This window comes from Anser brachyrhynchus, assembly GCF_964034855.1.
Source record: "Anser brachyrhynchus genome assembly, chromosome: 18".
NCBI classification, from domain to species: domain Eukaryota; kingdom Metazoa; phylum Chordata; class Aves; order Anseriformes; family Anatidae; genus Anser; species Anser brachyrhynchus.
Window position 1 is genome coordinate 1,481,549 of NC_137711.1, and position 18,747 is coordinate 1,500,295.

General features: G+C 68.8%; 2 protein-coding genes across 3 annotated transcripts in view; both read left to right on the forward strand.

Moving 5' to 3' along the window:
* The window catches only part of SDK2 (sidekick cell adhesion molecule 2), a 48,166-nt gene extending 41,634 nt beyond the window's left edge, over positions 1 to 6,532 (forward strand). For both annotated transcript variants that reach the window (XM_080561030.1, XM_080561029.1), the window contains exons 37-45: positions 652 to 838; positions 952 to 1,089; positions 1,157 to 1,318; positions 1,462 to 1,587; positions 2,283 to 2,447; positions 2,617 to 2,757; positions 3,517 to 3,655; positions 3,878 to 4,004; positions 5,209 to 6,532. In XM_080561030.1, coding sequence (XP_080417156.1) covers positions 652 to 838; positions 952 to 1,089; positions 1,157 to 1,318; positions 1,462 to 1,587; positions 2,283 to 2,447; positions 2,617 to 2,757; positions 3,517 to 3,655; positions 3,878 to 4,004; positions 5,209 to 5,562 — 1,539 coding nt within the window. In that variant the 3' untranslated portion in view covers positions 5,563 to 6,532. The remainder of the gene's footprint in view (positions 1 to 651; positions 839 to 951; positions 1,090 to 1,156; positions 1,319 to 1,461; positions 1,588 to 2,282; positions 2,448 to 2,616; positions 2,758 to 3,516; positions 3,656 to 3,877; positions 4,005 to 5,208) is intronic.
* A 9,817-nt stretch (positions 6,533 to 16,349) lies between these two features.
* Positions 16,350 to 18,170, forward strand: CDC42EP4 (CDC42 effector protein 4; the record flags this gene model as incomplete). Its single annotated transcript, XM_080561097.1, has 1 exon — positions 16,350 to 18,170. The coding sequence occupies one exon, from the start codon at positions 16,350 to 16,352 to the stop codon at positions 17,265 to 17,267; it is 918 nt and encodes a 305-aa protein (XP_080417223.1). The 3' UTR covers positions 17,268 to 18,170.
* Positions 18,171 to 18,747: the final 577 nt, after the last annotated feature.

The window sequence follows — 18,747 nt, forward strand, 5'->3', positions numbered from 1 at the left end:
TGGGGTGGTGATGGGTGCCCTGGGAAGGTGCAGGGTGCTACGGGGGCATGCTGGGCTCCCTGGGGAGATGCTGTGCGGGTGCTGTTGGGGGGAGCCCTGGGAAGGTGCTGGGTGCCCAGGGAGGTGCTGGGTGCCCCGGGAGATGTCAGGAGCGCCACCGGGAAGGGGCGCGGGGCGCTGCGGAGCGCAGCGGGGCACCAGAGGGCGCCGTCGGCCCTCGGATGCGCCCGGTGCGGGGCCGCGGCCGCGCTCTGCAGCCCCGGGTGCTGCCACCCACCCCCCCACCCACCCACCCCCCCACCGCGGATCCCCGGGGTCCGTCCTGCGCCAGAAGCACAGCATCACGAAATATCCGAGTTGGGAGGGACCCCCAAGGGTCATCGCCTCCAATTCCCGGGTCCCCAAAGGAGCACCCGAAAAAATCAGTGCGTGCGTGAGCTGCAGGCAGGGCGCGCGGCCGAGGGGAGGCTGCTGCTTTCCCTCCAGCACGCCCAGAGCCCCCAGACCCCCCAGGACAGGGGCTTAGGAGCCCGGGCAGGACTTCACGGGGTGTCTGAGCATCGCAAAGGACCTGGAGGGGTGTGGAAAGGGGACGAATCGGGCAGGCTCCACGCTGCGCCCAGCCCTCGGCGCCTCGACGTCCTCCTGCAGATCCACTTCTGGGAGGCCCAGCGGCAGAACGAGAGCGCGCGGGTGAAGACGCTCTTCCTGCCCGAGACCGGGGTGAAGCTGAAGAACCTGACGGGGTACACCTCCTACTGGGTCAGCATCGCCGCCTTCAACGCTGCAGGAGACGGGCCCCGCAGCCCCCCCGTCAAGGGCCGGACGCAGCAGGCAGGTGGGGACACGGCACGGGGCCCCCCCGGCGGGGAGAGGGGCCGGCGCGGTGCCAGGGGGGGGTCCCCATCAGCACTGAGCTATCCCCTGTCCCCCCGCCCCGTTCCCTTGCAGCCCCCAGCGCCCCCGGCTCCATCCGTTTCAGCGAGCTGACCACCACCTCGGTGAACGTGTCCTGGGAGCCGCCGCCGCTGCCCAACGGCGTCCTGGAGGGCTACAGGCTGGTCTACGAGCCCTGCATGCCCGTGGACGGTGAGGGCACGGCGGGGGCTGCTGGGGGCGCGCGGGGGGGGGCCCGGCTCAGCCTCGGTCCCTGCAGGTGTCAGTAAGATCGTGACGGTGGACGTGAAGGGGAACAGCCCGCTGTGGATGAAGGTGAAGGACCTGGCCGAGGGAGTCACGTACCGATTCCGGATCCGGGCTAAAACTTTCGCCTACGGGCCGGACATCGAAGCGAACATCACCACGGGGCCTGGGGAAGGTAGGGGGGGGGCCTGAGGGATTTGGGGTGAGGGAGGAGATGTGGCTGGGGACAGCCCCCCGGTGCTGTTCCTCGCCACCGGGACTGCGCGGGTCCCGTGCGGGATGTGTCCCCGTGCCACCAGCTCTGCTCTGGGTCCCCAGGTGCCCCCGGCCCCCCCGGTGAGCCCTTCATCTCCCGCTACGGCTCGGCCATCACCATCCACTGGTCGAGCGGGGACCCGGGCCAAGGCCCCATCACCAGATACGTCATCGAGGCTCGGCCTTCAGGTACCGCAGCCCCGCGTCGCCGCCAGGGGTGTGATGGTTTGGGGGAAACTGAGGCAGGGAGCACCTGGCTGCGTGGTGGGGGCCACGTTAGGGATCGGGACCCGGCGCTGGCCACGTGCCTGCCCCAAGGGTGCTGACAAAAGGACTGATGGAAAGGGGCCAGCGAGCTGCTGAGCCGCTCTGGTCGATGCTGCTCGTTTCACGGTTACGGAGGTGCCGACGTCCCCTGGGCCAGGCAAGGGGGCACCGAGGTGTCCCACACTGGGGGGGGACAGGAGCCCCCGTCCCCCCCAGCAGGAGCCCGCGGGCACGGCCACGCTTTCTCCTGCAACCTGCCTTAATGACTTCTCCCGCTGCGGCCCCCAGCACCGACAACCCGATTGATGGCTAACGGGGCGTCGGTGCCGCTGCCCGCGGTCCCTGGGGAGCCGCCTCGCCCTGGGTCACGAGCAGGGAGGTGATAAATCAGCCCCGCGCCTCGCTACGGCTTTTTAATGATGCTGCGGCGAGGGCTCGGCGCCAGATGGAGCCGGGCAGGTGGCAGAGGGCACGCTCCCAGCACGAGCCGGGGGGAGAAAAACGGGAGAGGGGCTGGGAAGGGGCACGTCCCCTGCCTGGGTTCAAGGGGAGGGCAGCCCCTCGCGCTGGGGAGTCCCGCAAGGCTGGTGCCACCCCGAGCCCCTTCCCTCCTGCAGACGAGGGGCTCTGGGACATCCTCATCAAGGACATTCCCAAGGAAGTGACCTCCTACACCTTCAGCATGGACATCCTCAAGCAGGGGGTCAGCTACGATTTTCGTGTCATTGCTGTGAATGACTACGGCTACGGGACCCCCAGCACGCCGTCCCCCTCGGTCTCAGGTAGCTGTGGGGGTGTCCCGGGGGGGGGTGCCATCTCCTCCTGCCGTCCCCACCTAACCAGCTCCCTCGCACGGACCCAGCTCCCACAAAATCCCTTGGGGTCTCCCCCTCCATACTTCTTTGCCCCCCCCGCCTGCCCCCCTCTGATCCTTCCTGCTCTGTGCCCCAGCCCAGAAAACCAACCCCTTCTACGAGGAGTGGTGGTTCCTGGTGGTCATCGCCCTCGTGGGGCTCATCTTCATCCTCCTGCTCGTCTTCGTGCTCATCATCCGCGGGCAGAGCAAGAAGTACGCCAAGAAGTCGGACTCGGGTGAGCGCCGGGGGTCTGCCCTCCTGGGGTGGGGACGGGGGTGGGCGCCCACCGGGGACCTCGGGGGGAGCTGCCTGGGATGCAGGAGGAACGAAATGCCCATGGGATGGGGAGGCAGCATGCTGGGCATCCTTGGACCCATGGGGTGCCAGCTGGGGGTGCAGAGCCCTGATGCCATCAGTCTCTCCAGGGCATCCCTGCCTGCTTTTGGGGTCCAAATGGGTCATTGAGAGCCCAGGGCAGTGCCCAGCCCGTGTCCTTGGAGCTGCCTCCTCCCGAGACCCGGTGACATTCCAGAAGGATGCAGCAGGCTTCCCGGAGAGCACTGGAAGCTATAGAGATTAAATAAATGACTCGTCCCGCTGTCAGCTGCGGAGGCAGGGCAGCGCAGGGGCTCGGCAGAGGTCACCGGGATTAGTCAAACACGGCTCTGTTTTCTTAGCTGTATCAAGGGCTCAAATTGTGGGGAAAATCCAGAGCTCCTCGTTAAGCAAACAGAGCCGTTGAGCCGGGAGCTGGCGGCGATGAGGCAGGTCAGGGTGGGAGCCAAGGCGGGCTGGTGGCACCGGGCACGGGGCCGCTGCAGGACCCGCGGCTCGTGGGTGTCCCCAGCACCGGGGCTGGCACTGCCCCCTCCTGCTGCCCTCCCACCCCCCCGAGGAGTCGGCACAGGGGCTGGGGTCAGAGCACCCGGCGCTGCATCACCCTCAAGGGGGGGGGCTCGGGGAGGTGTTGGGAGGCTGAGCCCCTGTCCCGCAGGGAACGGCTCCAAGGCGAACGCCCTGAGCCACGGCGAGATGGTGAGCCTGGACGAAGGCAGCTTCCCCGCCCTGGAGCTCAACAACCGGCGCCTCTCCGTCAAGAACTCCTTCTGCAGGAAGAACGGCATCTACACCCGGTAGGGACCCCCCGCCGCAGCCCCCCTCCCCGGGTGGGAGGGCATTTTCAGCCATCGTGCCCGTCCCTACGGTGGGCGCTCACCCACGGGCAGCATCCTGGAGGGGGTCTTGGGCTGCCCCCGGCCACGCCGTGGCGGTGTCCCTGAGCCTGCCCTTTGGGGGTGCTGGGGTCTGGCACGGCCCCGAGGTGGTCCTGCGCTGAGCGTCCGCCTGTCCCCGAGGTCCCCGCCGCGGCCCAGCCCCGGCAGCCTGCACTACTCGGACGAGGACGTGACCAAGTACAACGACCTGATCCCCGCCGAGAGCAGCAGCCTGACCGAGAAGCCCTCCGAGGTCTCCGACTCTCAGGTAACCCCCCTCTGGGGCTGCGTACGTGGACGGGATGGGGAAATGGGGGCGGAGGGGCTGGGGGCAGGAGGGGGATGCTTCTGGGAGCCCTCACCCCGCTCTCTGCCCGGCACCACGCGGGTCCCGGTGTGCGTTTGGCATCGGCGCTGCCAGTCCCGTGCCCCATCCTGCATTTACGCGGCGCTTCCCCGTGGCCTCGTGGCACGGCTCCAGCAGGAAGCTGGCACAGCCCCCGGCCCCTGGGCACCGCAGGGGATGGCACGGGGCCCCCCCTCCTCCCTGAGGGCAGCGGGCTTGGGGACTGTCCTGCTTGCCCGGTCGCTGGTGGCAACGGCGTCAGCTCTGCCAGCCCCACAAAATGGCACCTTTGTGTCCTCCCCGAGCAACGGGCAGCCCTGGCCGGGCAGGAGCCAGCCCCTGGGGAGGCCACGGAGCATCGCCCCTCGGGGCCGGATGCCGGGAAGCAGCTGAAAAGCGGAGGCTGAAGCTTGGGGCAAGGTCCTGGGGGTTCCCGCGGCACAGCCCTGTCCCCGAGCAGGAGGGGGGCTGGCCCCGAGCCCCCCCCCCCCCCTTCCTCCGCCCGCGCCAGCTTTTTTTCCGCCATGGTGCAGCGGGATCCCGCTCCCTCCTGCCTTAGCGGGGATCGAGTGTCTTTTGAGGAGCTGTGGAGAGCAGGCGAGAGCTGAAAGCTGGCGCGGTGCTGCCTCCCCGCCGCCCCTCAATGGGCCCTTTGTGCGCGGCCAGGAGAAGCTGAATCCAATTACCGCGAGCGGGGAGGCAGGGGGGCCGCCCGCCAGCACCCTCGTCCCCACCACCCTCACAACCCTAACCCTAAAAACCCTTACAACCCTAAAAACCCTAAAGCCCTAACCCTAAAAACCCTTACACCCCCACCACCCCCGGTCCCCACCACCCTGGGGGCCCCAGGGCCACGCAACCCTTTTGTGTGGAGGTTTTATTGCGCTTTATTTTTGTGTGGAGGCTTTATTTTGCTTTATTTTTGTGTGGAGGCTTTATTCCGCTTTATTTTTGTGTGGAGGCTTTATTCTGCTTTAGCAAAAAGGCAGCAACACCCCAACGGTGCCGCAGCCGTCGCAGCCCCCAAGACCCTTGGGGCTGCTGGTGCCGGGAAAGCTCTCCCCATTTCTGGGGCTGGGCGGGCTGTGCCCTCTGCCCCACGCTCACCTCTTCCCCCGTCCCTTAGGGCAGCGACAGCGAGTACGAGGTGGACCCAGGCCACCAGAAAGCCCACTCCTTCGTCAACCACTACATCAGCGACCCCACCTACTACAACTCGTGGCGGCGGCAGCAGAAGGGCATCTCGCGGGCGCAGGCGTACAGCTACACCGAGAGCGACTCCGGGGAGCCCGACCACGCGCCCCTCTCCACCAGCACCTCCACGCAGCAGGGCAGCCTCTTCCGGCCCAAAGCCAGCAGGACTCCCACCCCCCAGACCCCCGGCAACCCCCCCAGCCAGCCCGGCACCCTCTACCGCCCGCCCAGCAGCCTGGCCCCTGGCTCCAGAGCCCCCATCGCCGGATTTTCCTCTTTCGTTTGATATTTAAAGAGAAGCGAAAAAGAAAGGAGCAAGAAAAAAAAAATACGAAAAAAAAATACAAAAAAAAAAAAGCCCCAAGGAATCAAGAAAAAAGCGACGAGAAGAGGAGGAGGGGGAGAAGAGGAGGGGGACGCTGAGGGCCCCAGGGCTGGCGGCGCTGGGGCTCGCAGGGGGCAAAGCCCCGGCTGCCGCGGGACAGGCACGAGCTTGGGCTTTTTCCTTTTCTCGGCAGAACTTGGAGCAGGACGCCAAGTGACTTTGCTGGGCTGGGGAGCAAAGCCCCAGCTCGTCTTTTGGCCAAAGCTTTCTGCGTTACAGACTCCTCGGCAGGGCTCGGGGCTGGCAGCTCTGCGCCCTGGGAGCTGGGGGGGGGGGCGCGGGGCCCTCGCTGTGCCAAACCCCCGCCCCTCTGCTCGGGGTCCCCCAGGGACGCGGGGCCGGGCAGTGACACAGAGGATGACTGCAGGGGGAGAGGGGCTCTGCTTCTTGAAAGCCTCTGGAGCTGAAGCCCCCAGCCCGGACCCTTTGGGGAAGGGGGCAGCCACTGCGCCGGGAACCGTGCGGATAATTAATTCCTCTCTTCAACACGGCCCCCCCAGGAGTAAACCCCAGGAGAGCCCCGAGAGGTGCAAGTGGTGCTGACGTCCCCTCTGATTTGCACCCCGGGGCCACGCAGGGGCTCTGGAGAGGACTCGGCAGGGGTGGTGCAGTGACCGTGGCCACCCCCCTGCCTTCCTGGGGCTTTGGGGCTGTTTTTTATTTTAATTCTCTTTGGAGCGGAGGCCTGCGAGCACGAGGGGCACGCGGGGGCGGCGATGCCCGGGGGGGCTCCAGGGCCGTGGAGGGGGGGGGTTTCTGTGGTCTCTGCATAGCAAAACACCCGCAGTGCCTACCGGCGAGCCGGGCACCAGCCGGCGGGGCCGCGGCGCCCGGGGCGAGCCGAGGGAGATGCCAATAAAGAGCCTGAGGATGACCCCGTCTCCCCTCTGTCACCCTGCTGCGGCAGCGAAGGAGCTGGTGGGACGTGTCCGTCTGTCCCGCAGCGGCCGTACCGCTGCGCGTTCCCGTCCCAGAGCAGCGGGGTCGGTGCCCGGGGGGAAAAGGGGCCGGGTGGAGGGAGGGGGCCCCGCTGCAAGCAGCAGCGCCTGCCCCGCTGTTTCTTGCAGCCAGCCCCTGCCACCAGGCTGGCCGGGGGCCTGGGGGGGTGGAAATCAGGGTGACACGCTTGGGTTTAATTGCTTGTCACCCCTCCGGCAGCACGCGATGGGGGTCGGGAGCAGAGGGGCTGAGGGAGGACCCCCCCCGGGCCAGGAGAAATGGGGCACGGGGGTGAGCTGTGTTGGCATCGCTCCCAAGCCACAGCCACGTGCGGGAGCTCGTCCCCACCGCAGCTTTTTGCCTCGTCCCTGTCCCCGGAGCCAGCAGGGTGCAGAGGGCACTGCTGGCAGGTGACACCGTCCTGCTTTGGAGCTGGCACGGAGCGGAGCCCGCAGCCCAGGGTGCTGACACCCCGCTCGGTGCAGGCGTCGGCGCTGGGTGGGCTTCCGAAGCTGCCGGTGCGGCTGCGGCCGGAGAGCCCGGGGGCCCTGTGGCACGGCGGTGGCGAAGCCGGGGCGAGCCCTCGCCGTTAGCGGTTCCCCCCGAGTGCAGGATGCGGCCCCGAGGAAGCGGCAGAGCCCGCAGCTCCTTGGGGAGCCTCCCGGGGCTGGGCGGGAGCTGCGCAGCGGGGGCCAAAGCACGGTGCAGGCACTGCAGAGGTGGGCTGGGCGCCAGCGGCGGTAGCGGCACCTCTCGTCCCCCTGCGCTGCCTCGGTTTCCCCGTGGCACAGAAGCGACCCAGGTGGCTGCTCCAGCGAGGACGAGCCGTCGGCACCGCGCTGGCCTTGATGCAATCCCCGGCTTGCACTCGGCTGGGGCCTGCGGTCTGCCAAGGGCGAGCACCGCGCGCTTATCGGGGCTGGGCCAGCCAAGGGGGACAGAGGGCAGAAGCCGAAACCCCGAACCTTGGCCGTGTGGCTCCGGAGTGGCACCCGCTCGCTGCCCCCGGGGCAGGGACGCGATGGGGAGGTGTTCCTGTGCCAGAAACGGGGCTGTGACCCGTAAGCCGAGGCTGAATTTCGTGATTCATTTTTATTTATTTATTTTAGCTGAAGTGACGTCGGTATAGCCCAAGCGGTAACATTTTATTCTCCGGGTTAAGCTGAAGGGAGGTGTAATTAGAGCTGAGGGAAATGCTCGGCGAGGTGGAAGAGAAACTGCCTGCAGCCTGGGCTCTCCTTTTCCTCCCGATTCCTCCGGTTCCCTGCCAGCTCCCGGGGCCGAGCTGAGTCCCTCCACCTTTCCCTTGCCTCGGGCTGTGGGGACAGGGACAGCTCCCTCCTGCGTGGCTGGTGATGGGACGGGGCTCAGCGCGCCCTCAGAGCCCCACCACCCCCTGCGCAGCGTGGCCACGATGCTCTGCCGCGTGGAGCTGATGCCACGGGGATGGCACCGGCCCCACGCCGGTGCAGAGGGACGGGAGAGCAGAGAGAGGACGGACCCAGGTCTGCGCACCCTGCCTGCAGCCGTGGGTGCTCAGCACCACCACGCCGTGCACCCCCTGAAAAGCCGTTCCAGGGCACGGCCTCTGCCGGCTGCGGTGGCACCGGGGTTCCTGGAAGGGCGTTGGGGTTGTGCGAGCTCGATCCCAGCGCACTGGGGCCAGGGGAAGCGTGCTTTCTGGGAACGGAGGAGAAATCCTGCCCGTGGCAGGCTCCGACCTGCACGCACCCTGCCCCGGCGCTCGCCTGGGCACCTGCGGGTGCCGAGGCGCCGGCGGTGAGCGGGCGGCGCAGTCGTGCCGGGGTGCGCCGGGGGGATGGATAACCGCACAACCCCAGGTGAATGGCACGGGGAAGGGGCGAAATCCCGTATTTCTGGCGCGAGCTGCTGGCTGTGGGGTGCTGGGGGCTGTTGGGGAGGTTTCTGACCATGGCCAGCGCCGACACAAGCCCTGGAGCTGGGGGGGATTTGGGGGGGCTGGGGGGCTGTGCCCCACTCCCAGCACCCTGGCTGCCTGCCCGGTGATCCCCACACCCCACTGCAGCTCCAGGGCTTGGGGGAAACCGCCCGGCGTTCTCAGCAGCATCTCCTGTGCGGCCAAGCCAGCAACAGCAGCAGCCAAAGCTGGCAGGCGCTGGCTCGCTGGCCGGGGAGGAGGGGACGGGGCTGCTGGGAAACCCAGGCACATTTTCCCTGGCTTTTCAAAGCGCTTAACAATTTATTTATTTATTTATTTATTCATTTTTTTCTTTAACTCTGCTTTCAAAAGCTGCTGAGAAGCACTAAAAAGAACCAGCGATGGGTTCGGGGGGGGGGGGGGTCGTAGCCACCCAGCCACTCGCTCCCGAGGCTCCGAGCACCCCGACCCCGCAGCCACCTCCCCGGGGCCTCATCCAGCCCCGGGGCTCTGCAGGGCCGGAGCTGGTGCGGAGAGGAGCAGGGGCCGGCTCTGGCAGGCAGTTTTTCGAGTTGAGTGGGTGCCTGCTCTTCCCAGCCGCAGCACCGCCAGCCCACGGGAGCCGTCCCCGGCAGCGCTGTCTCCCCGCCAGCCGGCTGATTTTAATTCCTCCTGACTGCGCTGTCTCAGCCGGCGCTGCGCTCCCGTGACAGCGTCAGGTGAGGCACCCGGCGCCGGCCACGCAAGGCCTACATCTGACATGGGCTGGCCTGGTAGCACTGATCAGATAACGAGGCGTGGGGCGGCTCGGGGCAAGCGGGGAGAGCTCTGGGATGGAGCCTCCTCTCCCACATCTACCCCCGACCCCAAAAAAATGCACATCCAGGGGTGGCCCCCAGGGTGCTGGACTGCAGGCACAGCGCTCTGTGTCCTGCCTCGGTTTCCCATATGCAAAGCAGGGAAAATAAAATTTGGCAACCAAACCGGCTATGGAAATGGCAGCGATGTGAACCGAGGCAGCAGCAGCACGGCCCGGGAAGGAGCCTGCAGGAGCAGGAGGGGGCTCGAGCAGCGGTGCTGAGCACCCAGGGGCTGTGCCCACCACGGTTTGGCCGCGGCGCTGAGCGCAGCGGAGCCTCCGTGCCGTTGCCAGCGCTGCGCTTCCAACTCCCGCGTGCCAGCCCCGGGCTGCACAGCGCTGCTCAGCACCCCTGCCTGCAGCAGCGCCGGGGCCGTGGCCGTGGCCCCACGCCGTTCCCGTGGGGGACAGCAGCCGTGCCGGGGGGGGGCCATCGCAGCGCCAGGCACTGCCCGGACCCAGCCGCGGATGTCAGGTTGGTGCCGCCGAGCCAACGCAGCAGGACGGCGGGGCACGGAGCCGCCTTGCACGCGGGTTTCTCCTCGCAGCGGTGACACCAACACCTTCTGTGCCCCGGCACCCTCGTGCCCCGGCACCCGAGCCGCCCCCTCCCAGGGCACGTCGGGCACCTGGAGCCAAGGCTCCCGCTCGCCGCCCCTTTACGCGGCAGCCCGGCTGCACCCAGAGGCGCCAGACGCTTGGGAATATGCACGAAATGCTGCATTAGGCAGATGCGGGATAATCTCGCGCCTCCCGCCCCTGCTCTCCCACAAAGCTCTCCCCCCAGCCCCTGCTCTCGGCCCACCAGGGTGCCCCCACCCCTCGCACCCCTGAGCTGCCTCCCCCTCCTCCCCCCAGCCTGGGGGTCCCCACGGCCACCCCCCCTGCACCAGGCCTGGGACCACCGGGGGGGGGGGGTCTGGGGCTGCCCGGGGACAGGGGGGGAGCTGGGGGCAGTGTGGGGTGAGTGTGGGGGGGTCACGGCTGCTCCCCGATGCTGAGCCCCTTGGCCGCTCAGTCCAGCTTAATTAACTCCCTTAATTAATCGGAGCCGCTCGCATCCAGCTCCCCAACCCCGGTCTCTACGCGGGGGGGTGCAGGCAGCCCCCACCCACTGCCGGGCCTGGGGGCGCCCACCCTTCGGACCCCCCCCACCCGGGGGGGGGGGGAAGAGCCCTGGGTCCCTGCGCACCCCTGGGTCCCCATCGTGGGGGAGCGCAACCCGGGACCCCCGTTACCCCCCCCCAAAAAAAATGGGGCGCGCCCCGCCCCAGGGCTGCCCCCCCCCGGCCCCCTCGGGCTTGAATGGAGGGGGGGGGTGGGAACCTGCCCCATGACGTGGCGCCGCCCTATTGGCCCTGGCGGGGCGATGACATCATGCCCGTGGCGGCGGTAGTGGAGGGGGGGGCGCGGCACGGCTCGGCTCGGCTCGGCTCGGCTCGGCATCGGGGGGCACGGCACGGCTCGGCCATGGGCTGGGAACGGGGCACCACCGCCCAGGTAAGGGGGGGGGGGGTCGGATCCCGGCCCGGCACGGCCCGGCACGGCCCGGCTGGGTTTGGCACGGCACGGCTCGGCCCGGGAGGAGCTCGCCGGGCCCTGGCTATTGTCCGGGATAGGGACGAGACGCGGCGGGAGCGGGGCTGGCACCGGGCGGGCCCGTTCCGGGCTAGGGCTGGGGCAGTTGGGGCGCTCCCGGGGCCGGCCCCGGTGTGGGGAGGGGGTTCCGGGAGGGGGGCGCAGCCCTCACGGGGCTCCGCGAGCGGCTGGGGACGAGGGGGGGGCGCGGCGCCGGCAGCTCCCCGGTGCCCCCGGTTCCCGGAGGGGGGTCGGCTCCGGGGGGGGGGGTGCGGAGCTGCCGCGGGTGGGGTCCCCGGGGCTGTCCCCAGCCCAGGTCCGGCACCGGGCCGGGAGCGGCGCCGCCGAAGGAGTTAACAGGATGCGGAGCCTCCGGCCCGGGTTTGCCCAGCCCGGGGCACCGGCTCGCCCCGCCCGGGGGTGCGCGGCTCCGGCCCCGGGGGGTGCGCGGCACCGGCTGCGGGGTCCCCGCGGGTCGGGGTCCTGAGCGCAGCCCCGCGGCCCGTCGCGGTTGGCTCGGTGCTCCCCGACCTGGAGCAGCTCCAGCAGCACCCCTTGGGCTCGCCAGGACCGGGCGAAGGCGGGTGCTGAGTCAGAGCCGCCCGAAATCCCCGTCCAGCTCCTCTTCCTGGCACGGGGGCACGGCTTCCCGGCCTGCCCTCGACCGAGCTCCGCGTCCCCGGGGAACGTGTGCCGGCACCTCGGGGCTCTGTGGGCACAGACATGGGGCTCGTGAGCCCGCCACGGCGTGGCACCGGTGCCACCGGAGCCGGGCAGGTTGGGGGGAGCTGCTCGCCGGGAGCTGGGCGCAGCCCGCGCCGCCCTGGCGTGACCCCAGCAGTCGCAGCACGCCCTACGGATGTTTCCAAGCGCCGAACCTATAGATCGGGGAGGCTGTTAAAGGGGGGTGGGGGGCCGGGATCGCCAGCTGGTGGGGAGAGCGACCGAGGCAGGGAGCGAGCCGGCAGTGCGCGGGTCTCTGCACCCTGAGCCAGGGCTCGCTCCCCAGCGGGACGCCCGGTAAACAGAGCTGTTTTGGCCGCCGCTCCCTCGGAGACCGTGGAGCGAATCCAGCTGAGGCTGAGCACGAGTTCAGTGACTTCGGGTGCTGCTGGGTGGGGAGAGCGAGGCTGGCCCTAACCCCCAGAGCACGGGGCAGCCGTCACACCTCTGTGCCGCGGCACGAGGCGACGGTGGCGGGGCCCCCCCCCCGCCGTGGCACCGCCGAGCAGCCCGGGTGCCGGCAGCGTTGTGCTGACCGCGGCCGTCTCTCCCTTTGTTCCCTGGGTTTTTTGTTTGAGCGCAGGCAGCAGCCGTGGGGCCCCGAGCTGGCCGGCTGCGGGGTGCCTGCCAGCAGGTAGGGTGCCGGGGCGAGCCGTGGGAAGCCCTGCCTGTTTACTTCCCGTCCAGCCCAGCGAAACCGCAGGAATTCGGAGCCTGGAGGAGGCCGGGAGGTCTGCTCAGCCCCGGTATCCTGTCGGACCCCCGCCAGCCCCCGCTGCGAGAGACGGAGCGAGGCCAGCGAGGAGATAACCTCTCCCCCCGGAAACGTCCCCTCCGCAGCCGCGGGCTGGTTCGTGGCCCCACGGCAGGAGGATTTATGGTGCTCGGCGTGTTCTGGCGCGTCCTGCCAATAGTTACTCGCTGAACTCTGGATAGCTCTCGGTCGTCAGCGCTCCCCGGGGGAATCGCTGCTCCGCTTTTGGCACCGGCGTGCTGGCGCTGGGGCAGCGCCTTCCCTGGGTCAGCTCTGATCTGTGTGCAGATAGCTCCAGCCAGAGCCGAGCTTCTCCTCCCAGCCCGGCGAGCTGGCCCGGGCTCTGACTCTTGCTGCCGGCCGCCTTTCCGCTTCCAGTGGCGCTGGGGCCTCCTCCGTGCATCCCACGGCCAAACCGTGGCGGTGCCGGCGGACAGGACCAGACCCGTCACCCCTGCCGGAGCAGAAGCAGTCACCGGGCGCCTCCTCGTCCCGCGCCAGCAGGACCGTCTGCCCCCAGGCCGTGGCGAGGCTCGACGGGGAGCCCGACGCCAGGGTGTGACAGCGGGCTGGTCCCCCCCCTGGGACCGGAGGTGGCAGGGCGTGAGCTGCGAAGCGTCTCTGGCAGCCGCCTGCCAGGCAGCGACATCAAAGGGCTGCGCAAGACGGCCGCCTGGGGCGGGGGGCCGGAGCCCCGGGGAGCTGGGCTGAGCGTTTCCTCCCTGCCCCGGGGCTGTGCGGGGGGGCCCGGACCGGTCTGGGGCTGCCCCAGCTCCCGGCGGGCCAGGGAGCATCCTCTGATCTCTGGGCTGCAGGGTGCTGCCCGTGGCGTCGGCGCAGCCAAGGCTGGTTTGGAGCCGGCCGGGCCGGCCGGGAGGGCTCTCCCAGCTCGTGAGCGGGCTGAGCCGGAGGCAGGCTGCGTGGGAGCTGGGCTGGAGCGGTGTTTCCCCAGTGTATGCCCGCACACCGTCCTCTTTCGTGCCCCCCACAGTCCCCAGGAGGTGATGGTGAGACGGGGTGGGGGTGCTGCTGGAAGCCGCCCGTTTGCAGGGAAAATCGGGGACCTGAGGCTCTCGCCCTTTGGACCTCATGGTCGCAAAAGGGTGAGAAGGCAGGGATATGAAGCAGGGCACAACCTACCACTTTGCTTTACCCCTTTTCCCTTCCAACTTGCAGGTTTGAAGGGAAAACCTTCAAACTATCCCCCTCCCCAATGCCCTGCTAGGACTCGCGGCCGTCCACGGTGCCCAGAAGTGGGCAGCGCTGCCTGCCCCGCCGCGCAGCCTCTCGGGTCGTGCAGCAGCCTTCCCCCAAGGTAGCCGGGCAAAGCTGCTCCGGTTTCCTTTGTGAAAGCGTCTGCAGCGTGGATGTCACAGGATCTGCTCCTCGCCCTGAGCGGGAGCAGGAGAAAAGGGCTCTGTGTCCCGCTCCCCCGGGGCAGGATGGAGCCGGCGGAGGCGTCTGCTCCCCCGTCACCCTTTGGAGAGGCTGGGGGCGAAGCACCGAGGGAGACCTCGGCCGCCACGAAAAGGGTTCGTGGGCAGGAGCCTCGAGGGAGGACACAGCTTGTTCGGAGGCTGACGGTGATGGAGAGCTTCTGGCCGGGGAGGCCGCGCCGGTAACGCTCGAACCTCCCGGTGGCCCCTTCACCGAGGCTTGCAAAGTATCTCGCAAATGCTGAACTTGGCCCCGAAATCTAAATACAAGGGAGGGACAGTCCCCAGATGGCCTAAATCAGCAGCACAGTTGCCTGGCCCAGCTGGGGAGCTTGCCGGGAGTGTTTGTTTTATGTAAAACCAAAGGCTGCAGGAATGCTGGCCTGAAAGGAGACCCTTGCCGAGGGGAAACGTCTGTGCCACGCACACGCGCGCTCGGCCTGTGCGAGACGCTGGCAGCCCAGCGAGCTGCCTCCGCGTACAAATGCGGGGAGGGAAGGGGAGGAAGGAGCCTGCCAGCGCGTGGTTTGAGGTGGTTGCGCCGGGCAAGAAGGCGATGGGATGCGGCAGAGCGGCTGCTGCGCCCTGCTTGCACCCTGCCGTGCTCCGGGGGTGTCCCCTTCAAGCCCCCCCCCCGGGGCCATCGTGGCCTCAGGAGCCGCTGTGGAGCGTGGTGGCCCCGAGCAGGGGCTGGGCGCAGTGGGGCTGGGCAAGAAAGGGGCTGGGCACTGGGACTTTGCACCCGCGTGGGGTCAGAGTCCGTCCTGCCCACACGGGACCGGCTGGGCTGCGTGGCAGGGGAAAACCGGGCGTCGCGGGGGCAGCCCTGGGACGTGCTGGGGGGCAGGTGCTGCGGCCGTGGGGGCGCCTGGCCGAGCGGGTACGTAGCTGGGTCGTGCAGGGGGCCACGCTTCCAGACGTCGTCCCCTTCCCCGTGAGCGTCAAGGGGCCGTGGTGTCGCCGGCGATGCCCGAGGGGAGGAAGCAGGCGGCTGCGAGCTCTTCCTCCCCGAGCTCTTCCTCCCCGGCAGCCCCTCCCCGGACCACCTGGGGCTGCCTGACGCCACGGGAAGCCGGGACGCGGTGACGTGGTCGCTGTCCTTGTCCCCCCCTCCTGCAGGGGCTACCGGGGCTGGGCTGGATGGGGCGGCTGGCGGCACCGGGGACGGAGGTGGCCGTCCTGCTGCCGGGCTGTGGGAAAGAGGAACGGAGAGGCCCTTTGTCATCTCTGCTCTGAGTTGTCACCCCTGAGTCACAGCGGTGACGATGAGGTGGCCGTGCATGGGACGGGGCAGCGAGGGTGGGCACAGGAACCTGGCACGCGTGTGGGCTCAGCACCGGGGGGGGCAGCGAGGAGTGGCGCTGGGGGGCTTTGGGGTGCTCGGGGGCAGCACCGAGGCTGTGTCCCCATGTCCCCGCGCTGCCAGGTGCGTGAGGATGCGGGAGCCATCCCCGCTCCCCGTGCTGCTCCCCTCGGCACGCCGCTGGCCCGGCGGTGCCTCCCGGGGGCTCTACGCCCTCCTCACACACTTCCTGCCGTCTGTTTCCAATTCCTCCTGGCGGCTGCTCCTCCCTGCTTTCTTTCAATTAAAAAAAAAAAAAAAAAGTCCCAGGCATCTTCTCGGCGCGCGGCTCCCAGAGGCTCGAGCGCTGCCGTGCCCCTCTCCGGGGGGCTGGGGCTGCGCGGGGAGGGGGCAGCGGGTGCCCTCGGTGCCCCTCTTTGTGTCTGTCCCCGAGGCGCAGCGGGATCGCTCGGCGTGCCGCTGCGGATCCGGCTCCTGTGAGAGTCAGCTCGTGCTTTTCGGGGGAGCAGGGAGAGTAGGAGGGCTGTGCGGGGTTGCAGGGTGGGATGTGGCGCTGCTGTCCCCATCCCTGCTGCGACGCAGAGCTGCGGAGGGTCCCTGTGGCCGGGCCACGTTTGCTGTTCCGGCTCTGTCTCCAAAGCAGCCACAAAGCGCTTTTGTTCGGCCCGGGAGGGGAAGGGAGACCTGGGCGCAAGTGGGGCCGCAGCACCGGGTGTCCCCACTCGTGGGTCACCGTGGGACAGGGCAAGGGGATGCTGTGGGGCCGCGGCGTCGTGCTCGCGTGGCTCGGGGACCGTCCTGCTGCATCCCTGTGCCCCCGTCTTTCTCCTGCAGCCCTTCTGCGTCTGCTCTGTGGCTGGGGACTGGCACCGCCGTGGGGACAGAGCGGGATGTGGGGGGCCTGGGGACCTGTCCCCCGTGTGGCACCGCCCTGTGTGGAGCGGCAGATGCTTTTCCCCAGGGTACCAGAGCCGTTTGCGGGCACGGGGCTGTGTTTTGCAGCCTGGCAGGGTGAGGGCTGGTGTCAGCAGATCTGCGCCCATCGGTGTCCTCGAGGCCTGACCGTGTCCCTCTCTTGTCCCCTAGGAGTGACCCGTCCGTGACGCCGGCGGGGAGCCCAGACACGGAGCAGCAGACGTGAGCACCGGCCGGGCCTGCGGGGCGTGTGACATCCCCTCGGCCACCCCGCCGGGACCATGCCCATCCTCAAGCAGCTCGTCTCCAACTCGGCCCACTCCAAGCGGCGCTCGCGGGCCGACCTGACGGCCGAGATGATCAGCGCGCCGCTGGGGGACTTTCGGCACACCATGCACGTGGGCCGGGCCGGGGACGCCTTCGGGGACACCTCCTTCCTCACCAGCAAGGCCGGGGAGCCCGGGCCAGAGGCCGGCGAGGAGCCGGGAGCCTCCAAACCCAGCCTCCTGTCCCGCCGCTTCCGCAGCAGCAAGCGCTCGCAGTCGGTGACGCGGGGTGACCGGCGGGACATGCTGGGCTCGCTGCGGGACTCGGCGCTCTTTGTGAAGAACGCCGTGTCCCTGCCCCAGCTCAACGAGAAGGAGGTGGACAGGAGCGCGGGGCAGCTGCCCAAGAGCCTCTCCTCCAGCCCCGTCAAGAAGATGCCGGAGGAGATGAGCCCCGAAGAGCAGCAGCGCCTCAACGGGGCGGCCGCCGGGCCACTGAGCCCCAGCTTGGATGAGCGCGACTTCGGGGACATCACGGAGCTGCCCGTCGTGGTGGCCAAGAGCGGGGCGGGCATGAAGCACGCCGAGTCCATCATGTCCTTCCACATCGACCTGGGGCCCTCCATGCTCGGGGACGTCCTGAGCATCATGGATAAGGAGCAGTGGGAGCAGGACGAAGACCCCGACGCGGAGGAGAGCCGCGAGGAGGTGGGAGCCGCCCTGCCCGGCTCCCCGGTGGCCTCGCAGAGCCAGAGCCCGTCCCGCAGCGCCGGTGGCCGTGGCCCCAGGGACAGCAGTTCGGCGTCCAGCTGCGCCTCGGGGCCGGAGGAGCGCAGCCCCCTCCCGGGGGCACAGAGCCAGAGGGGCCCCCCGAAGCGCCCCGACAAGGAGTTCTCGTTCGCCGACGAAGACGACGACGAGATCAGGGTATAAGGCGGGCGGCCGAGCCAAGGGGTCTGGTTCTCATTTGCGGTTGCTTGGACACGGGGCCGGAGAACCCGATGCTGGAATCGACAGCACCGGGGAAGACTTCACTCCTCGCCCCTTCCCTCTCCCCTCCCGGCGGGCCGGTGCCCGTCCCGGTGCCCGTCCCGGGGTGTATGTGCAGCGGCAGGACAGCGCTCGCTCCCGGGGCTCCCCGCTGGCTCTCCGCCCCCAGGAAAACTCCAGCACGGCCCGGGAGAGGGAAGCGGACTCGATCTTGGTTCTTTCTGTTGGACTTTGGATGCTAGCGCTTTTTTTTCCCCACCCCCCCGCCTATGTAAAGCAATAGGATCAAACAAGATGAGGCTTCGAAGTTGTAGCCCCTCTAGTAATGTATGTATATTTTTTTTTTCCTGCCGTACAGTTTTTACTGCTCTCTGATTTGTACCTAACTTTCTTTACTCCTGCTTTTGTTCTTTTTTTAACGGAGGGGAGATTTCCTACGAGGAAGGACTTGGCTCTGGAGCTCGGAGCTCTGCACCATGCGGAGGGCTCCAGGCCCGCAGGCAGCTCCAGCTCCCGGGTTTCTTCGGGACTTTGTGCAGTCTGAGAGCCTCCGGCCTCGTGCTGCGGTGGGGGCTCGCTCCCCATCTGTCCGATGGATGGATCCATCCCAGCGTTTCTGTGGCCAGCCACCCTCCGCGCGCAGCCCCAGATGCTCCCAGTTGTGCTGGGGACACCAGCGGGGGCCTGTCCCCACGGGAGGGGTGCCCAGGACCCCCGGGTCGGGCTGAGCCCTCGTGCTGGTGGCCGCAGCCCTGGGGCCGGTCTGGCTGGTGCAGGCGGGTGGAAGAGGAGGGTTTTATACCTTGTATGTAAAAATGCAAAGAATAAAAGGAAATTGTAGTGACAGCAGTGGCCTGAGTTCCTGGAGGGGGGTGGTGGGGTTGCGTTCTGCACGAGGTTTGCTGCAGGGATGGGGTTTCTCCGTGCCGCTGCCACCCCCGGACCCTGTCCTGCCTCCTCCGTCCTCGCTGCAGCCCTGGCCCCGCGGGAGCTGCGCCAGCCCGGCCTCCTCTCGGTGCCCGTGGCCGTGCTTTATCTGCCCATCGCAGCGGGGGAAGCGGTGAGCTCCTGCCGGCCGGATCTGGCTCCGGGCTGTGCCCCTCCGGCCAGGCCGGCTCCTGCCAAGGGGCGGCAGTGCCAAGCCGCCTCTCTCCTCCCGCAGCCTGCCCGATTCGAGCCAGGGAGGGAGGAAAGGTGGTGGTGAGGAAACTTCCCTGCTCTGAGCCCTGCAGAGCTGCCGCGGCCCCTGCCAGCCCTTGTGTGGGTGGATGGAGGCGCTGAATCCAGCTCAGGGGGTGTCCCCGTCCCACGGCAGGATTTCTGTGCGTGAGCAGGGCTCTGCCAGCACGAGGGCTGCCTTCCCTGCCCGGTCCCGCTGGTACGGATGGGGTCAGCAGCCCCGGAGCACTTGGGCTCCCCGGGA